The sequence below is a fragment of the Coenobita brevimanus genome, chromosome 110, assembly GCF_032717465.1.
Source record: "Coenobita brevimanus isolate Jiangsu-jjx chromosome 110, ASM3271746v2, whole genome shotgun sequence".
NCBI classification, from domain to species: Eukaryota; Metazoa; Arthropoda; class Malacostraca; order Decapoda; family Coenobitidae; genus Coenobita; species Coenobita brevimanus.
In genome coordinates, this window is record NC_137063.1 from 35,094,775 (window position 1) to 35,114,317 (window position 19,543).

The following is a 19,543-nucleotide window of genomic DNA, read 5'->3' on the forward strand; positions in this document are numbered from 1 at the left end:
CACAAACATTAAAAATAAAATAACACCAAGACTCAATGCTTTGAGGTCACTTGCCCATACAACATTCGGACACAACAAAGGAACCACCACCACAATATACAAACAATACATACGTTCAGTGATGAATTATGCAAGCCCTGCCTGGGCTTCTAACCTGACCAAAACACACTACAACATTCTACAGATCATACAGAACAAGGCCATAAAAATACTCACAGGCTGCACAGCTACTACGCCCACAGACCACCTACATCAAGAAACCAAAGTCCTCAAAGTCAAGGATCACCTAGACATGAGAGGCACCCAGTTTCTTGCTGCAGCCTCCACAAACCCACAACATCCACTACAGTACATGGCAGCACATCCACCCACACCAAGGAACATCAAAACAACACCCAGCACACGATATCATACACAAATACTATCATCTCTCCCCCCTCGCCCACCTCAGACCAGCTACCAGAAGCATATCCACACTCAGATCACTTGCCGCTCCATTCAGTCACTTAAAGACAACACACAGCTGCATGCACAGCCTCCTGACATCCACCCTTCTGAATCCTATCTTCCTCGTGAGGACAGGGTCCACCTGGCCAGACTGAGATGTGGGCACCATCCAGCCCTCTTAAGCTACCAGAAGAGGCTGGATGACTCCGTCGCTGATGCCTGTCAAGGATGCAACACAGCACCCCATACTATTAAACACATTATGGAAGACTGCATTGCACACAATCACCTACGCCAACAACACAACATACACTCTTTGAGAGCTCTGTGGGAAAGCCCGGTCTCAGCCATGGCCTTCCTAAGGGACTCGGGGCTGTTCGGCCAAACTGCCTAGGGAACAATTACTTCTACTGCTTCTTCCCCATAAATGATCGTAGAAACTTTTCCTTTTGCTGAAATTGCGTCAAATTTTGGTGAACCAAAGGTGAGGGTGGCCAGGTCTGAAGGAAATATATGGCAACACCCACCAGCTTATCACAGGTGCAAACGGCCTATTTTTAGCTCAGTGTCCTCTTGGCAGTCAGACTAGGAGGGTGTGTGAGTACACAGCTGGCAATCTTATTCCTCATTTTCTGTTGCCACACCATCCATACCTTACCTGTATAATAGTGATAGTGTGTTATATATAGTGCAGTGTGCTTGTGAAGAAGATTTATAAGTGTTTCTTATATATTTTCTGACAAATCCAAATTTGAAGTTTCATAACCAGTTTTTACCGTTCTCCTCCTATACACTGAAACTACAACGGCAAGCAAGGGCTTATCGGAAGAGGAGTATTTGAAATGCTTGTTTAGTGGGAGTGAAAGTGAAGAATCCAGTGACAGTGAATCTGATAGTGAATTTGGTGAGGAGGAGAGAGTGAGGGAGAGGAAAGGGAGAGCAAAATCCTCCCCCAGGGGAATAGATAAACCCAAAGCTGTGGTCAAGGCCGCGGCGATTAGCACTACAGGCAGTAGCACCATCACTGCCACCACTGGTCTTACCACTGCTTTCACCACTGCCACCACTGGTCTTACCACTGCTTTCACCACTGCCACCACTGGTCTTACCACTGCTTTCACCACTGCCACCACTGGTCTTACCACTGCTTTCACCACTGCCACCACTCCTGTCACCACTGCCATCACTCCTGTGACCACTGCCACCTCTCCTACCGCCACTGCCACCACTGGTATAATCATTGCCACCACTGGTATCTCACCTGCCACCATTGGAACCACCATGACCATGGAGACTGAGCCGTATTATCACCATCTTCCTTCCACCCCCCACCACAAACACTGACTTTGTTACCCCCACAGTCACCCTACACTCTCACAACACTCCAACCTGCCCACATCTCACCACCCATCCAAGATATTTCTATATCATCTTCCCCTACAAAATAATCAAAGTCACTGTCCCCTTCAGACATCATTCCCCCTGAATTTCATCCATCAGCAGCAGCACCACAACCAGCTCCTCCACAACCATTTCCACCATGACCATCATTACCACAACCATCTCCTCTACAACCATTTCCACCACAACAGTCTCTACCACAACCATCTCCTCCAGAACCATTTCCACCACAACCATCTTTACCACAACCATCTTCATCACAACCATCACCACAACCATCTCCATCACCATGATCACCTGAACCTTCATCCACCCAACCATCATCAACACAATCATCATCACCATCTCCCTCCCCACCACAAAGATGAGGGCGGCATGGGCGTAGATGAGGTAACGGTGGGCAGCCGAGAGGTAGTCGTCTGGCTTGGGGTCGTGTGCGCCACACATGTACACAGCTAAGCATTTCCCCAGGTGAAAACCGTCAGGATGAAACCTGGAGTTCTGGGTCATTCACACCCAATGCTGGCCCCTTCACTGAAACCCCAGGTTTGAGAGTGGCAGCACCAAGAAGACCACTCCAATACTTCCAACTTTTTTTTTACCAGGGAATTGTTGATCTGCCGGACGGTTGAAACCAACAACTATTCAAGGTTCCTGGGGACTGCACTAGATGTTTGGTACCTCTGCAATGAAGAGGAGATGGCCCAGTTCCTCAAGTTATACTTTCTTATGGAGATTTGTGAATTGCCAAGCATCAGACACTATTGGCGGCCCACAGAGGTTCACGATTACCCCATATTTCGGCCAACAGTGAGTGGAAAGCGCTTCAGGGTCATCCTGAAGCACTTTCATGCTTTTAATAGTCTCTCCATACCCGAGGACAATCAAGACCGGCTAATAAGGATTTGCACAGTGATGCAGCATCTCCTTCAGATGTTCAGGGTGGTTTATAGTACATCCTGTCCAAACATCTTAGCCTGGATGAGGGATCTCTGGGCGGCTCTCCTTCTGCATATATAACCCTGTGAAGCCCCAAATGTATGCCATCAAACTTTACATCTTGGCTGAGGCAAGTAGTGGCTACATATGGAATTTTGAGGTATACACAGGGAAGAAGAAATCTCTAGAAAACACAGTGTGGGGCCTCGTTGAACCTTTGAAGGGCAAGAGATACAAGTTGTATATGGACAGTTATTACAACTCTGTATCACTATGCGAACGCCTCTTCACAGAGGGAGTGTATGTGTGTGGCACAGTATGACTTGTAAGGGGAGCACTGAGAGAGCTGCAGGACATCAGAAGTGCTAGATGCTTTCCTGATGATGGAGTGAAAACTAGGCACAAGGGAAATGTAATGGTGTTGCTGTGGAAGGACAAACGTATCGTAAGTATGGTGTCCACCTTCCACAGCGACACCACTGTCTCTAAGCAGGTGCATGGGAAGGTACAGGGTCCAGACGGGAGATTCCACCACATTACCAAAACCACGAACAAGCATGTCATGGTAGAGGACTACAATCGGCACATGGACGGGGTGGATCATTTCGATCAGATGATTCAATACTACCCCGCCCAAAGGAGGACGGTCAAGTGGACCAAGAAATTGACCTTCTGTTTCATTCACATGGGTCTATTCAATGCCTACACCCTCAACAAGAACAACACCAACAGGCCTATGACTCTCCTAGAATTGCAGAAGCACATATGCCACAAACTCCTGGCATTCCAGAGGGAGGAGTCCTGCATCGGGGCTTGCCCTTCTCCATGCCCCTGACCTTCCCTCACAACGATGACCACCAGTACCTGCAGCAACCACTCTATCAACTGCAACCATTGCTTCACCACCTGCAGTAGCTGATCTGTCAGGAGTAACTCGGCCAGTTACTGCCATGACTGTTCTGCCTCCCGCAGTAGCTGGTCTGTCAGGAGTAACTCGGCCTTTTTTTTTTTTTTTTTTTTTTTTTTTTTTTTTTTTAATGCAAAGAAGAAGGAACCAAAGGCTGACCCCACATGAACGTTCCTTCCAAGAAAGAAACAAAAACAATACAAAAGAGAGCCAAATTCAAGATCCATTCATTTTGAGATACCTGGACACACTGCGTTTGAAAGACTGGAGATTATAGGAAGTAGGAAATACGGACAGAGGGAGACAGTTCTAGAGTTGACCTGTTGTATTAATGAAGGACTGGGAGTAATGGTTAATTCTTGCATTAGAGAGTTGGACAGAAAAGGGATGAGAGTTTGTTGCTAGACGGGTGCTACGCGCCCGTTGTGGAGGTGGAGGGATGCAAGCAGACAGTTCAGAGGAGCAGTGACAATTGAAGTAGCAATAGAAAAGAGATAAGAGGCAACAGTGTGGTGAAGAGACAAAGGTTGAAGGGGTCCAGTAAGAGGAGGAGAGTTGATGAGATGAATAGCCTTTGACTCCACCCTATTTAGAGGAGCTGAATGTGGGGAGCCTCCCCACACATGAGAGTTGTTCTCTAAACAGGGGCAAATAAAACCCGTGTATAAAGTCAATAACTGTGCAGGAGTAAAGAAGGCATGGAATCAGCTTAGCACACCTAATCTCTTGGAAACAGATTTTACAAGCGATGTAATATGATCTTTCCAAGGTAAGTCCCATGTGAATGAAACCCCAAGCATGTTCAAGGATGATGCAGGATCGAGCTGGATATTATTAAACATTAGTGGGTACTCCTGTGGAAGATTTTTTTCGGGTTGATAGGTCTTAAAACTGTCTTTGATGCATTAAAAACAACAAGATTATTTTTACCCCCATCAGAGATACAGGCCAAGTCAGACATTAGGTGTGCCATAGCCTCATCTCTTGTTTGTTGAAATAACTGCTGAGATGGACGTTGCGGGAACCGAATGGAAAGGAAAAGGGTGGAATCATCAGCGTACGAGTGGATAGGGTTAGATGTACAGCTTAGAAGGTCATTGATGAATAAAAGGTAGAGAGTTGGTGATAGGACAGAGCACTGAGGAACATCACTGTTAATAGATCTAGGAGAAGAACGATGGCTGTCTACAGCAGCAGCTATAGAACGACCAGAAGGGAAGTTATAGATGAAGGCACAGATAGAAGGATAGAAACCGTAAGAGGGCAGTTTGGAAATAAATGATTTATGCCAGACTCAATTGAAAACCTTTGAGATGTCAAGTGCAATGGCAAAGTTTTCGCCAAAGTCCCGAAAGGAGGATGACCAGGAATCTGAAAGGTAGGTGAGAAGATCACCAGTGGAGCGTCCCTGACGGAACCCATACTGACGATCAGAAAGAAGGTTGTAATAGGAAAGATGCTTTAAAATTTTTCTGTTAAGAATGGACTCGAAAACTATTGAAACACAGGATGTTAAAGCAACCAGATGATAGTTAGAGGGTTGGGAATGGTCACCCTTCTTTGGGACTGTCTGAATGAGAGTAAACTTCCAGCAAGAAGGAAAGGTACAAGTAGAAAGACAAAGGCAAAACAGTTTACCAAGGCAGGGTGTAAGCACAGAAGCACAGTTCTTGAGGACAACAGGAGGGATCCCATCAGGCCCATATGCCTTGTTAGTATTGAGGCCAATGATAGCAGAAAATACATCAGCTGAAGAAATTTTTATGTCAGCCATGAGGAAGTCAGAGGGGAGGAAGTGAGGGAGGAACATCACCAGAATCGTCTAAGGTGGAATTGAAGGAGAAAATCTTAGCAAAGAGGTCTGCCTTATCAGTAGAAGAAATAGCCACAGAGCCATCAGAGTAGAAAAGAGGAGGGAAGGATGATGAGGTAAAGTTGTTAGAAAGGTTTTTGGCAAGGTGCCAGAAGGAGCAGGAAGAATTTGAGTTTGAGAGTTGAGAGCATTTTGTACAGATGAAATTATTTTTTGCAGAGCGAAGAACAGGCTTAGCATGATTCCGGGCAGAAACATAACAAAGATGTGATTCAGGGGTGGGTTGGCTCCAGTACCTTTTATAGGCCCTTTCCTTGTTGCAGACAGCATTAGAACAAGCGTGATTAAACCAAGGCTTTCTTGCATTAATCAGAGGATATGAGAAAGGAATGTATGCTTCCATCCCTGAGAGAATAACCTCCGTAATGCCCATTGCACTCAGATGGCTCCCGGCCATGGAAGCAATAATCATTCCAGGGAAAGTGAAAGAAGTGCTGCCTGAGGGCCTCCCAATCTGCAACTCCAAAGTGCCACAGACGACGTTTCTTTGGAGGGTCCACAGGCCACACCGGAGCAATAGGACAGGTTAAAGTAACAAGGTTATGATTGGAGGAGCCCATCGAAGAGGAAGGATTAACAGTGGAAGCAGAAGAATTAGTTGTAAGGAAGAGGTCAAGTATGTTGGAGCTCTCTCCAAGGCGGTCAGGGATACGGGTAGGGTGCCGTACAAGCTGCTCTAGGTCATTAAGGATAGAGAAGATGAAGGCTTGTTCACCAGGTGGATCAGTGAAAGGAGAGGAGAGGAGAGCCGAAGTTGGTGGTGAACATTGAAATCTCCTAGAATAGAGATTTCAGAGAAAGGAGAAATGGATAGAATGTGTTCAATCATAGAAGTAAGATAGTCGACGAATTTTTGATAGTCAGTAGAATTAGGAGATAAGTAAACAGCGCAGATATATTTAGTCAGAGAATGACAGGAGAGCCGAAGCCAGAGAGAGAATTCAGAAAAATCAAGTTCAGGAACACGAGAACAAGATAGGTCATTGGATACATAATGCAACATCCACCTTTGGCTTTCAAATGAGTATAGAGAAAGTAGGAGGATACAGAGAAGGGTTTGCTGTCAGTTGCCTCAGACAGCTGAGTCTCAGTAAGGAAAAGAAGGTGAGGTTTAGAGGAGGAGAGGTGGTGTTCGACAGAGAGAAATTTAGAGGAAAGGCTGCGAATGTTGCAGATATGACGAAGAAGTGAGTCAGACAGTGGATCCAGGAAGCTCAAAGAGTCGTCACCGGGAGAGGGGCGCATGGTGGGGGCATTTATGTCTCCCCCCCCCTCCCCCGGGACTCCGAGGCCTTGTTGTACTGTGCCATTTTTCTTTTATTTAATTTTGAAAAGGAAGTGTAGTGTGTACTGTGCATGTACAGTGCTCGGCAGAAGTATCGAGCGCCTGTGGCCGGGTGCGCAATACTTATGGCCAAAAAAGAATCACCCATTTTTGGTAGTAAAAATTGAGCCACAAGTTTGCAACGCTAGCATGACGTCACGGTACCCTGAGGCCTTCGTACGCGCTGGTTGGTTCCCACCTCAGTTGCCTACGGGCTGCCTGAGAGAGAGGAACTCTGCCGCGTCTCCCTCTCATTTTGTGCCATTTTTTACCGAGTGTCCCGCAGTGTCTTGGCTTTTGCTACTTTGTTATGGCACCTACCCGTGAACTATCAAGTGACATCATATCCTAGATCATTGCTCTAAAGGAGGCAGGTCACCAAACGAAGGAAATTAGTGAATTGGTTGGCGTGGCTCGATCGTCAGTGCGTAGGTGGTGCGCACGTTTTCGAGTGGAAAACAGTGGTGACGTTCCCACAAAGATACCGCGGTCTGGTAGGCCTAGGAAAACTTCTCCGAGGTCTGTTAATGTTTTAAAACATACAGTGGAGTCAAATCCTCATGTGAGTGCAAGGATAATAAAGGAGAGCAACCCGGAAGTGTTTGGTGAGGTTTCTGTGTGCACAGTGTCTCGAAGGGTCCATGAACTTGGTTATACAAGTCACAGGCCTGTGAGAAAGCCTCTTCTCCCTAGCAACCAGTGACTTCGTAGGCTTGCCTTTGCTAACAAATACCTTAATTGGGGTGAGGAGCAATGGTTATCAGTGTTGTGGTCTGATGAGGCAACGTTTAGTGTAACCTGTAACAGAGGAGCACGTGTGTACCGGCGCAAAGGTAGTGACCCACTTGACCCACGGTATGTTGAAAGCACAGTTAAACATCCTGATTCACTCATGGTATGGGGTTGCTTTTCTGGTAAGGGTTTGGGGAAGCTTGTTGTGCTTCCCAAGAACTGCAGAGTGAATCAGGATGTATATCTGGAGCTTCTGTGTGATCATTTACCTGAGTCATTCAAGCTAACAGGTGCATGAGTGTTTCAGCAGGACGGTGCACCTGCTCATAATGCCAAATCGGTAACCAGTTGGCTTCGTGACTGCGAGGTATCATTCATGAAAGACTGGTGAGGAAATAGCCCAGACCTCAACCCGATAGACAACCTCTGGTATCTCGTAAAGAAGAATCTCCAAGGGAAGGACGTGAGCTCTCTGCCTAAGCTGGAAGCCACCATTCATGACTTCTGGGACAAAATACCCCTCCAGCACCTCAGGAACCTCGCCCTTTCACTTCCAAGACATCTCAGGTCCGTGAAGAAGCGTAAAGGATACCCTACGAAGAACTAAAGGTAAATAAATTGCATTACTTATATCTTTTTTCAATGTTGAAAGGCTTGTTTCATAGGAGGGACGCAGGGCGCTCGTTACTTCTGACGAGCACTGTAGTTTAGTGTTGATAGTTAGAGAAACATGTATTGGAGAGCATTTTTTTTTTTATGCAAGGAAGAAGGAACCAAAGGCCAAGAGCCCGCAGTAACAGTTCCCTCCAAGAGAAAAACAAAATACAATAGAGAGCCAAATTCAAGATCTGATCATTTTGAGATGCCTGGACACACTGCGTTTGAAAGACTGGAGATCATAGGCAGCAGGAAATACAGACAGAGGGAGACAGTTCCAGAGCTGACCTGTTGCATAAATGAAAGACTGGGAGTAACGGTTAACTCTTGCATTAGAGAGTTGGACAGAAAAGGGATGAGAGTTTGCTGCCAGACGGGTGCTACGCACCCGTTGTATAGGTGGAGGAATGCAGGCAGACAGTTCAGAGGAGCAGTGACCATTAAAGTAGCGATAGAAAAGAGATAAAGATGCAACAGTGCGGCGAAGAGACAGAGGTTGAAGGGAGTCAGTAAGAGGAGGAGAGTTAATGAGACGAAAAGCCTTTGACTCCACCCTCTTGAGAAGATCTGTATGTGGGGAGCCTCCCCACACATGAGAGTTGTACTCCACACAGGGGCGGATAAAACCCCTGTATAGAGTCAACAATTGTGCAGGGGTAAAGAAAGAGCGGAGTTGGCTTAGCATGCTGGCCTACTCTCTGTTTTACTGAGACACTGAAAAAGTTCAGCAAAGGGGGATGGTCAGGAACTACAGTAGTCCTGAGGGCTGATGAAATGTGAGCTCCAGCTCTTCCTGTCATCAGCTTTCCATCCACCTTGGGAGTACTGCCCTGCTCGACTGGTGCTACAGTCTACTGCCACAACCGCTCCCCCTCCTGCAGTAGCTGGCCCATCAGGAGTTACTCAGCCAGCTCCTGCCACTGCATCTCCAGCAGGAGTATGGAGGCAAGGAGATGGAGGAGCACCGCCGTCCAAGCGCGTCAATATGTGGATGATAGGACATGCTTGGACTCAACACTGCACCACACCCTGGAGAGAATCCCTGACAGGAAAAGGCTGTGATGTTTACTGTGCTATTTGCACAAGAGGAAGAGGGGCACCAACTATATATGTCCTGTTTGTGATGTGCCGCTCTGCACAGGACTATACTTTCATCAGTACCATACTGATGAAAGCATACATCAGTAAATCACATTACAGACACACACCCACACCCACCCACCCACCCACCCATCACGCACGCACGCGCACACACACACACACACACCCACACCCACCCACCTACCCACCCATCACGCACGCACGTGCGCGCACACACACACACACACACACACACACACACACACACACACACACACATCACAAATACTCACACACACACGCACACAGGCTGTGATCGTACCTGTCCTCCTCTCTGCAACTCTTAAGAAACACTACAACACTGCTGGAGGACGTGAGTAACCAGCTTATTTGTCTGGTTTGTATACTATTGTATTGTAAGGTACAGAATGTGTGTTTACTATATATAAGGAAAATACTCTTCTTTCAGTCATTTTACTCGTAAAGTGTAGGTTGCATCAAAAGTCCTAAGAAAGCATGATCAAGCTGATGATTTCTTATGCATACCTTTGTAAAGCAAAGATGTGAGCAAATAATTATTTTGGGAAAAGTTCTGAAAGACGAACATACTCAGCCCATGGGCCAGAGCGTATGTGCTGTTACCGTATGCAACCCATAGTACTTTTCAAAATTCATTTTCTCAATAACAATAAGGGTTATAACAATGTGGATTTTATCATGGCCTTCCTTAACCTTTGGCCCACAAAACTGATAGAGTTTTGTTTGTTACAGTGTCACTAATAACATACAAAATAATAAACAAACCAGACTTTTTTAGACGATTTTCGTATTTTTTTCCGGTTTATTCAAAAACTATTGGACGTATCAAATTGAAACCAAGCTCATTTGAAAGCTAGTGAATTTCTACATGTAGACATGTCCTTTGCAACTGCACATCACAGGAAAAATTTTTCACAGTGATGTTGGAAAGTTGTTGGAAGCTAGTTTTCACCTGAATAAGGTTTATTCTCGCTTCATTTCTGTACATTTATTCATCTGTTTTATTTATTTATTTATTTTTTATTTTTTGCATATCTGATAGTATAAACATCAGTGAAGATGATGGGCTACGATTTATAACAGTATAAACACTTTCCAAGGGTAAATTTGACCATAGAATTTTTTTCCTTTATGCATGAGCAGAGGCAGCCTGGGTGGGGTTTGGTTCTGTGGGGGGATGCGGAAACTTATTGGAAACTTGTGGTGCATGAGACAGTAAATAGGGTAGTGAAAAAGGTATAATAAATAATAAATTTCACGTAAGAAAACATCAGCTGTATTATGGCCATCTTTAAGATGGGGATTCTGTAAGAGGAGGCATGGCATAATGTTTATGTGTATTATGTAGCAAGTGGGTAGTTGGGTGAGGTAGATTGTGAAACTGATTCCCTCTCTCTCTCTCTCTCTCTCTCTCTCTCTTTTTCATGTATGGATGGATGGACACTTGCATTAGTAAATTAGCTGCCATGGGTAGTGAGTGGTAATAAGTTCCAAGATGTGAACCAGCTGGGTAGACTGTAGCTGGTTTTAGAGGTGGTGGCCATCCATTGCACTTAGCTTTATAATGCCTTTTTTATTCATTTATTTGTTATTAATATTTTTTACAAGATGGAGATTTGGCAACGATTGAACAGCTGTCGTGGTTCGTGAGTGGTGATGAGTCACATGATGTGATGGTGAAGCAGCTGGGTAGACTACATGTGGCCCTAGAAGTGGTGGTTGTCCTTCGCACTTACCTCAACTTACCCTTGCCTGCACTTGCTCATCTCACTGGAAAAGTTGGTACTGTTAAATATTTTTCAAGTTTATTTTGTTTATCATCATCATCAGCATGTATAATTGCTGTGATGTGTAATTTTGCATATCTGGGGTTCCAAACTGGTGAAGTGAGATTTCTGCCCTTTCAGTCTACTTGAATATTACTGGATACATTAATGAGATCTCATCAGATATTGAGAGATTGTCGATAGTGTAGAGGAACTCTTGACCACAACACTGTACATTGACTTAACCTTGTCAGCACTTGATTATCTCTTGGCAGAAATTAGTACTATATTCTTAGATCTCTTCAGTTTTTTTGTTTAGTAGATGCATAGCATTTAATCTGTTGTTATTTGTGCACCTAGAACTAAACAAATGCTTGTGGGCCTTTCAGGCTTTCTTGCACCTGCTCCTGCGGAGGGCTCTCGCACTGCGCGCTCACTTTCTTGTGATTTTCACTCATTTCCTCATGCTTCTCACTCGTTTCCTCGCACTTCACACGTGCGTTGCGATCATTTCAGGTAATCTGAGTCACGTTTGTGTGCTGTTCTAGTTTAACTTGTCACTATCGGCCATCAAGGTCACATCGAAGGGCCCATGATGGTCTGTTTATGTGCTGTTCTAGTCTAACATTGTCATGTGGATTTTTTGCAGCTAACCAATTGATCGTGTTATTTGCAGCTTCGGGAATGGAACCCAAGTTGCCCGCATGCAAGTCCAAGATATTAACCACTCGGCCACGGCAACTGACTGGGCGCCGGGAGTAGCTTTTTATGGTCAAAATTTGATCTCTCAGTAAATATAGTAAAAGTTTTTTTTTTTTTCAATTGTGATGGGACCAAGTTTTTTCACATCAGTGATTGTTTTGTGATTTTTTTGCCAGTTTTGGTGTGATTTGAATGTGTAGTTTCAGCTGCCCAAAACACACACACACACACACACACACACACACACACACACACACACACACAGCTACTGCTATAGTATATTAGAAGAGGGACCTGTCTCGTAAATTTGATTATTGTATGTTGCACTGTAATTTTAAAGAATGTGTGCTTTGATTCTGAGACATGCATGAAAAAGGGATGCCTTTAGCTTCCATTGTCGTGTTTGTGGCAGTGCCTTACCTTCTGCAGACCTTAATCTTACTCTGTGGTATTCTCATGTGTGTGATGATGGTCCCACCACCACCTAAGGTACGAAAGAGAACGGTTTTGACTTTGGAGAAGAAGCATGAGACACTGGGCAAGGTTGACATGGCCTGGCCAACTTCACGCATTCTGCTTGAATATGACTTGGCCCGTTCAACCATATTTGATATCAAGAGATCACAGAACAAGCTGATTCAATACAGACAGGACTACAGTGTTACCACTCGAAAAGGTGACCGCAAGGAGATATCCCAGCCTTGCCACCAAGCCAGCATCGACCAGTCGACTTTGGTTTGGTACAGCCAGCAGCGGAGTGCCAGCGTGCTTGTACCTGGGACCAAGTTGAAGGCTGCAGCCAAGAAGTTTGCACGCCTCCACAATGTGCATGACTTCAAGGCATACAAGGGTTGGCTTTTCCAGTTCACATGGCACATGGCAAGGCCTTGGATGTAGCAGTGATTAAAAACCTTCAAAATCAGTCATTAAAAACCTTCAAAATCAGTATCATTCACATCTGACATTATCATTTCATCAACTTCATCCTGTGTTAAAGTTTGCAGTTCTTTGTCGTAAGGATCAAACTCTGAATTCAAAGATGTAACTTCAGCTTTGGCTTCCTCTTCCTCATCCGCCCACTAAATGTCATCTTCTGTGCCATCCACTGAATTGGATATTCACATTTCTTGAAAGAATTGATGACTGTTTCCACAGAAATGTCATTCCATGCCTTGATAATAAAATCACACAGCACGTCCACACCTGGAGCACGCATATTCCCACCACTTGTATACGACTTTTTACCGCTGATCATCCACTTGTTCCATTGCTCAAGGATGCAGTCTTCGAATGGTTTATTCAGACAGACATCAAGTGGTTGTAGGACTGAAGTTAATCCACCAGGAATAACACCAAGACTCAGTGCTTTGAGGTCACTTGCCCATACAACATTCGAACACAACAAAGAAACCACCACCACAGTATACAAACAATACATATGTTCAGTGATGAATTATGCAAGCCCTGCCTGGGCTTCTAACCTGACCAAAACACACTACAACACTCTACAGACCATACAGAACAAGGCCCTAAAAATAATCACAGGCTGCACAGCTACTACACCCACAGACCACCTACATCAAGAAACCAAAGTCCTCAAAGTCAAGGATCACCTAGACTTGAGAGGCACCCAGTTTCTTGCTGCAGCCTCCACAAACCCACAGCATCCACTACAGTACATGGCAGCACATCCACCCACACCAAGGAACATCAAAACAACACCCAGCACACGATATCATACACAAATACTGTCATCTCTCCCCCCTCGCCCACCTCAGACCAGCTTCCAGAAGCATATCCACACTCAGATCACTCGCCGCTCCATTCAGTCACTTAAAGACAACACACAGCTGCATGCACGGCCTCCTGACATCCACCCTTCTGAATCCTATCTTCCTCGTGAGGACAGGGTCCACCTGGCCAGACTGAGATGTGGGTATCATCCAGCCCTATTAAGCTACCAGAAGAGACTGGATGACTCTGTCGCTGATGCCTGTCAAGGATGCAACACAGCACCCCATACTATTAAGCAAATTATGGAAGACTGCATTGCACACAATCACCTATGCCAACAACACAACATACACTCTTTGAGAGCTCTGTGGGAAAGCCCGGTCTCGGCCATGGCCTTCCTAAGGGACTCGGGGCTGTTCACCCAGACTGCGTAGGGAACAACTACTACTACTACTACAGCAGTGTCACTGTTGTTTATCACTGTTGGTAATGAGCCCTGCTTCGGACCTGGCAACCCTGCGCTCGGTGGTAACTTGTAAACTACCCAGCCACTCAGCCAGTTGCTGCCGAGACACACGATGGTGTTCATGGTGTGGGCTCAGTAGGTTACTCATCTTTCTTATGTCCTCATGGCTGTATCCATGGAGATATTTTGTATTTTTTTTTATAAAACTTTGCTTTCATATAGAAAACAAGTTGTGTTTGATGATGATGTTAGTAATTTCAACAGTTTTTGACAGTATATGTACTATATTCAGGGAAACAAGGGTCAAGGTGAGTGTTTGGTGATGTTCCCTGTCACACCTATGGATCCCACAACCACAGGATGTAGAGTTTAGGATTTTATACCCGGTGTTTAGGACAACCCACAATTTTGGGCATTTGTTTTTTACGAGGTTCAAGAGTCACCCTATAAACAGGCAAATACGGTATATGAATAATGTCAGTTCTTGTATTGCAGTGTTACACATATGTTTCAGGCACCTCTGAAGTTATGTGGAAAACTGGCTTTTTTATGAAACAAAAGACCATTTTATTATTATTACAGTAATCCCTGTAAGACCCGGATTCCCAAGTCCCGGACATTTTGGGCTCGGGTCCTCGGACACACTCAAAAAATTTTGACAGGGACTCTGTGGAACATGCATGTCCACACATACTACCAGATATACAAATAGCAGAAAAAGTAATACAGGAGGAGTTAAGTAAATTAGACAGAGGAAAAGCAAGTGGTCCTGATGAAATTTCATGTTGGGTACTACGAGAATGTGCAAAGCAGTTAAGTAAACCATTAATTTTAATTCTCAAGAAATCCTTGAGTCAAGGTAAACTACCTGATATTTGGTAGAAAGCAAATATTGTCCCCTTATGCAAGAAAGGAAATAGACAAAATCCACTCATCTACCGACCAGTATCACTGACCAGTGTTGTAAGCAAGGTATTAGAAAAGCTTATAAGAAAAGCTTGGGTAAATCATCTAGAAGAACACAGTATGATAACAGAAAGACAGTTTGGTTTCAGAAAAGGAAAATCATGTGTTACTAATCTGTTGAGCTACTATGATTTCAAGAAAGCTTTTGACATAGTACCACACCAAAGACTTTTATGGAAGCTGTACCATCAAGGAGAAATTCGAGGCAAACTGTTTTGTTGGATGCAAGATTTTCTCATAAAAAGAGAAATGAGAACAGTACTAAGAGGAAACTACTCATCATGGAAAGAAGTGACTAGTGGAGTACCACAGGGTTCAGTGCTGGCACCAATCATGTTTTTAGTGTATATAAATGATATAAACAGTAATACTGGAAATGAGAGCTATCTGAATATATTTGCAGATGATGCAAAAATACAAAGGAGAATTACTAACACAGACTCTTGTAAAGAGCTTCAAGAAGAATTAAATAAACTTCATGAATGGAGTAATACATGGCAAATGGAATTCAATGTGGACAAGTGTCATGTAATCAAGTTTGGTAAAAGTGGAAAAAGACCTGATTGGGATTATAAGTTAGGAAATAAAACCCTATACACATCAGAAAGAGAGAAGGACCTAGGTGTGATTATCAATAACAGACTATCTCCGGCTGACCACATCAGCGAGAAGGTACGGAACATGTATACACTGCTTGCAAATATGAGAATAGCATTCACATACATAAATGAAGACATGCTAAGAAGGATAATAACATCATTCATTAGACCAACCCTGGAATATGCATCAGTAGTCTGGAGTCCTCATGTCAAAAAACACATAGACAAGATTGAAAAAGTTCAAAGGGCCGCTACAAGATGGATACCAAGCTTAAGGGACCTATGCTACGAAGAAAGACTAAATAAACTGAATCTACCAACACTACAGGAGAGAAGGAAAAGAGGTGACATGATAATGCTATATAAGTGCATATCAGGGAAGGAGAAAATGGACATAAATGATTACTTAATATATGGAGAAGCATCAGCAAGAGGACATTGCAAAACACTGCATAAGAAGAGAGGTGATAAAGACGTAAGGAATTCAGTTTCCCAAACAGAGCAATTGATCAGTGGAATGCACTGCCGAATGAAATAGTGTGTTCCAAAACAATTCACAAATTTAAAGATATGTACGATAAATATGGTTTAAGACACGGGACAGTACGAGCTTGACTCATTCCTGTAAAGATACAATTAGGTAAGAACAATTAGGTCAGAACACACACACACACACACACGTTTTCAACCCTACTTTGAATTTGCCGCACGGTGACGAGCAGCTGTGTTTTGGCGCATAGTTCTGCCAACGTCCACTAGAATGCCTCTTCATCCTCCCCAGTTCCCGCCTACCTACCATCATGACTGCACGCTCATCACCATGGCTCCCCACGTGCTTGTTTTTGTAAATAAACAGTGAATAAACTGCAATACCTTGCCACTAGACCACATGGGAATTTACAGTGTTGTGCAGTGTTAAGAAATTAGAATTCAGAGTGCAAAGGATTAAGTGCAGAGTGCAACACTGGTGTGTTGCAACTGGCGTGGTGCAAGTAAGAACAGAATGTGCAGTGTTAAACAATTATAATTCACAGTGCAAAAGATTAAGTGCAATGCAACACAGGATTACTGTATGTGCTTCAAGTGCACCTTCACCACTGTCAGAGCCTATTATTATTCATCCATCATTCATTCTTATGTCACCTCGTGAGGAGCGTATGAACCCGGAGCTAGGCAAGTTGGTCCAGACAAGAAAGATGAGATTGGCTAGCCTCACTCATCCCTGAGTGGTATTACGTGAGCAATAAACCCCAACCATTGCTTGGATATAAACCTACATAGGCTCAATCCAATTGGAGCACTGGAATTACCCACTAAACCACCAGGCACCATAATTTGGTTATATGGTTACCACCCAGCATAGTAAATGGTTTCCTGGTGTACAGGAAACCATTTGTCCTGTCACTAAGTGTAGAGTCACCCATAGGCAGAAAGAGAATAGAATGAAGGAAAGAAAGATAGAAGAGGGAGTGTAAAGTCACCCAACGGTAGAAGGAAGAGGAAAGAATGAAGGAAAAAAAAGAAGAGGAAGGATGAAAGAGAGGAAAGGGCAAACACCTAAAGCAGCACTACATTGAGTGAGTGGATGGTGAGCGCTTCCACCAACCACTGTTATTGGTACTAATATTATTATTATTATTATTCTTGTACTACAGCAGCAGTCAATAACATTTTTACATATGTTGGGTTCTCAGCTACTATTGCTTGATTCCAATCCTTCTAGTGTTCATGAGTATTACCATACTTGTTTGTGTTGCTTTGAAAACACACTGAACATTTATACTGTAAGACTGTAAAGGAATATATTGATCACAACTGTGCCTCACAAACCCTTCATTGCACTTGGTTGTTTGGTATTTTTATTGTGTGCTTTGATTAGTTACTTCTCCATTCCTCACCACAGCGAAGTGTTCTCTCCTCTGCAAAGGAACATCAGTTTATTGCATGGAACAGCCCTGTTGGGGCAGTTGCTTTCCTGCAGTTTGTGGGTTTGCTTTACCAGACAAACGGGGTTTGATCTACGAATACTTTGGATAGAATAGTATACATTATATCTCTTGTTTTACTACACAGCATCATGTACATTTTTGGTTTGGGTCAAATCTCTAAGAGGTTTTTCATTCTTGTAATGCCACCATGGTTGTAGGCCAGTCACTCACTCACTCACCCACTTGGGGTGAGGCCCACAGGGCACCTTGCCTTACTCACCCTTCGACCCCACCCATGAGGATTCCCCTATGCAAACCCCTGGGCATTGACTCTTCCCCTTATAAGTATCTCCTGACAGAAACAGTTGATTTGTTCCAGTCGTGAGCTTCATAGCTCTTCACTTGGGTCTTCTCCCTGAGCTGACTCAGATATCACCCTGTGATCAGAATCAATCTCAGGGAAGATTGCTTTGTTCCTATATAGCTGGAGTTGGCATTCACATATTAAGTGGATAATAGGCTTCAGTTTGGGTTCATGGATCATTCATTTATTTAAGTCATTCATTTTGCACAGAGTTGTACCATTGATACTCCATGACCCTACAAAGGCATGTAGTACTGAAGGAGTCAGTTCATTGCAGTAAGGTATTGTTTAGTGTCCCTGGTTCACAGCCAGTGTGTCAGTTACCTGCCTTAAAATGCTCAGCAGTAGCTTAGCTGTATACCTTATGACAGTGGATATTGAATTGCCGTTTTTTATTTTACAGGTATGAAATAATTTAATGAGCTGTGTATGCATTTGCATAGATATGTGATAAATTTGTGTAGCTGTTTGCTTTAGGGAGAATGGTGGCTACCCAAGTATTCCATCTGTGTCATAAACTGCAAATAAAACTGAATTTGAAATTGATGATACTCAGTACAGTGTTTATTCTTTTCCATACACAGGTATTGAATCAGCTAAAGGATGAGGAACCAGGTTTGACTCACACGTTCTCTCTCAAGCTGGATACATCTTTAGTCCATGAGCTACTTCACAGGTTGGTGCTATCTATCTATCTATCTATATGTATCTCTCTCTCTCTCTCTCTCTCTCTCTCTCTCTCTCTCCCTCTCTCTCTCTCCACTCGACTCTTCAATTCCTGTTCCCCTATTTCCCGGATTTTGGATTTCATGGAAATGGGCTGAGGCTGGGCAATATTATCAGATGCCTGTTATATGCCTGTACAAGTCCGGGATTCTCACGGAAGTCCGGCCATTTTTCCGTCAGATAAAACTATAAGCAGTCTGCTGCACAACACTGTATAATTTTAGCAAGGTTTAGACTCGATAGAGGCCATTTGTAACACACACAGAAAGATATTTTCATACATGAAAAGCATCATGGCCACCATCCTGCTTCACCCCACCGGTTCCTTCCAGCTCGTGGCATTATTTATATTTATATTTATGTTATTTACTGTTTATGTTTATGTTATTGTGTCAGTGTTATTATTTCATGTACTGTGTGTGTTAGTTATGTTGGTATAGGTAGCCTACATTCCAGAATGCTCTAGAATATTGGAATAATTGCTGGACAATATTGGAGAATTCGGACAAAGTATGGTAAAAGTAAGAGAAGTGGTATGTGGGGCCGGACTTTTGCGATTACAGGACATTTGGGGTTTCCAGACTGGTCCTCCCCCCCTTTTAGTCTGGAAAATGGAGGGTCGAGTGAATATCTATCTATCTTTCTATCTATTTATCTGTTGCCAGACGCCTCAGTCCCGTATGGGGTGGCCATAAACAAATCGCCTCCACATCGCCCTGTCCCCCGCCATTTCACTGCCCTGCCTACAACTCACATCCCCCTCTCTCATATACCTCTCCACCCAATCCCTCCATCTCATCCTCAGCCTCCCCCTCCCTCTCCCCCCCCACTACCTAACTCACATACACCCTCCTTGTCAGTCTCTCACCCTCCATCCTCTCCACATGGCCAAA

General features: G+C 44.0%; 1 protein-coding gene across 1 annotated transcript in view; it reads left to right on the forward strand.

Moving 5' to 3' along the window:
- Zwilch (zwilch kinetochore protein) overlaps positions 1-19,543 on the forward strand; it is a 200,053-nt gene that overhangs the window by 154,311 nt on the left and 26,199 nt on the right. The window contains exons 11-12 of the mRNA XM_080286254.1: positions 11,008-11,177; positions 18,509-18,600. Coding sequence (XP_080142380.1) covers positions 11,008-11,177; positions 18,509-18,600 — 262 coding nt within the window. The remainder of the gene's footprint in view (positions 1-11,007; positions 11,178-18,508; positions 18,601-19,543) is intronic.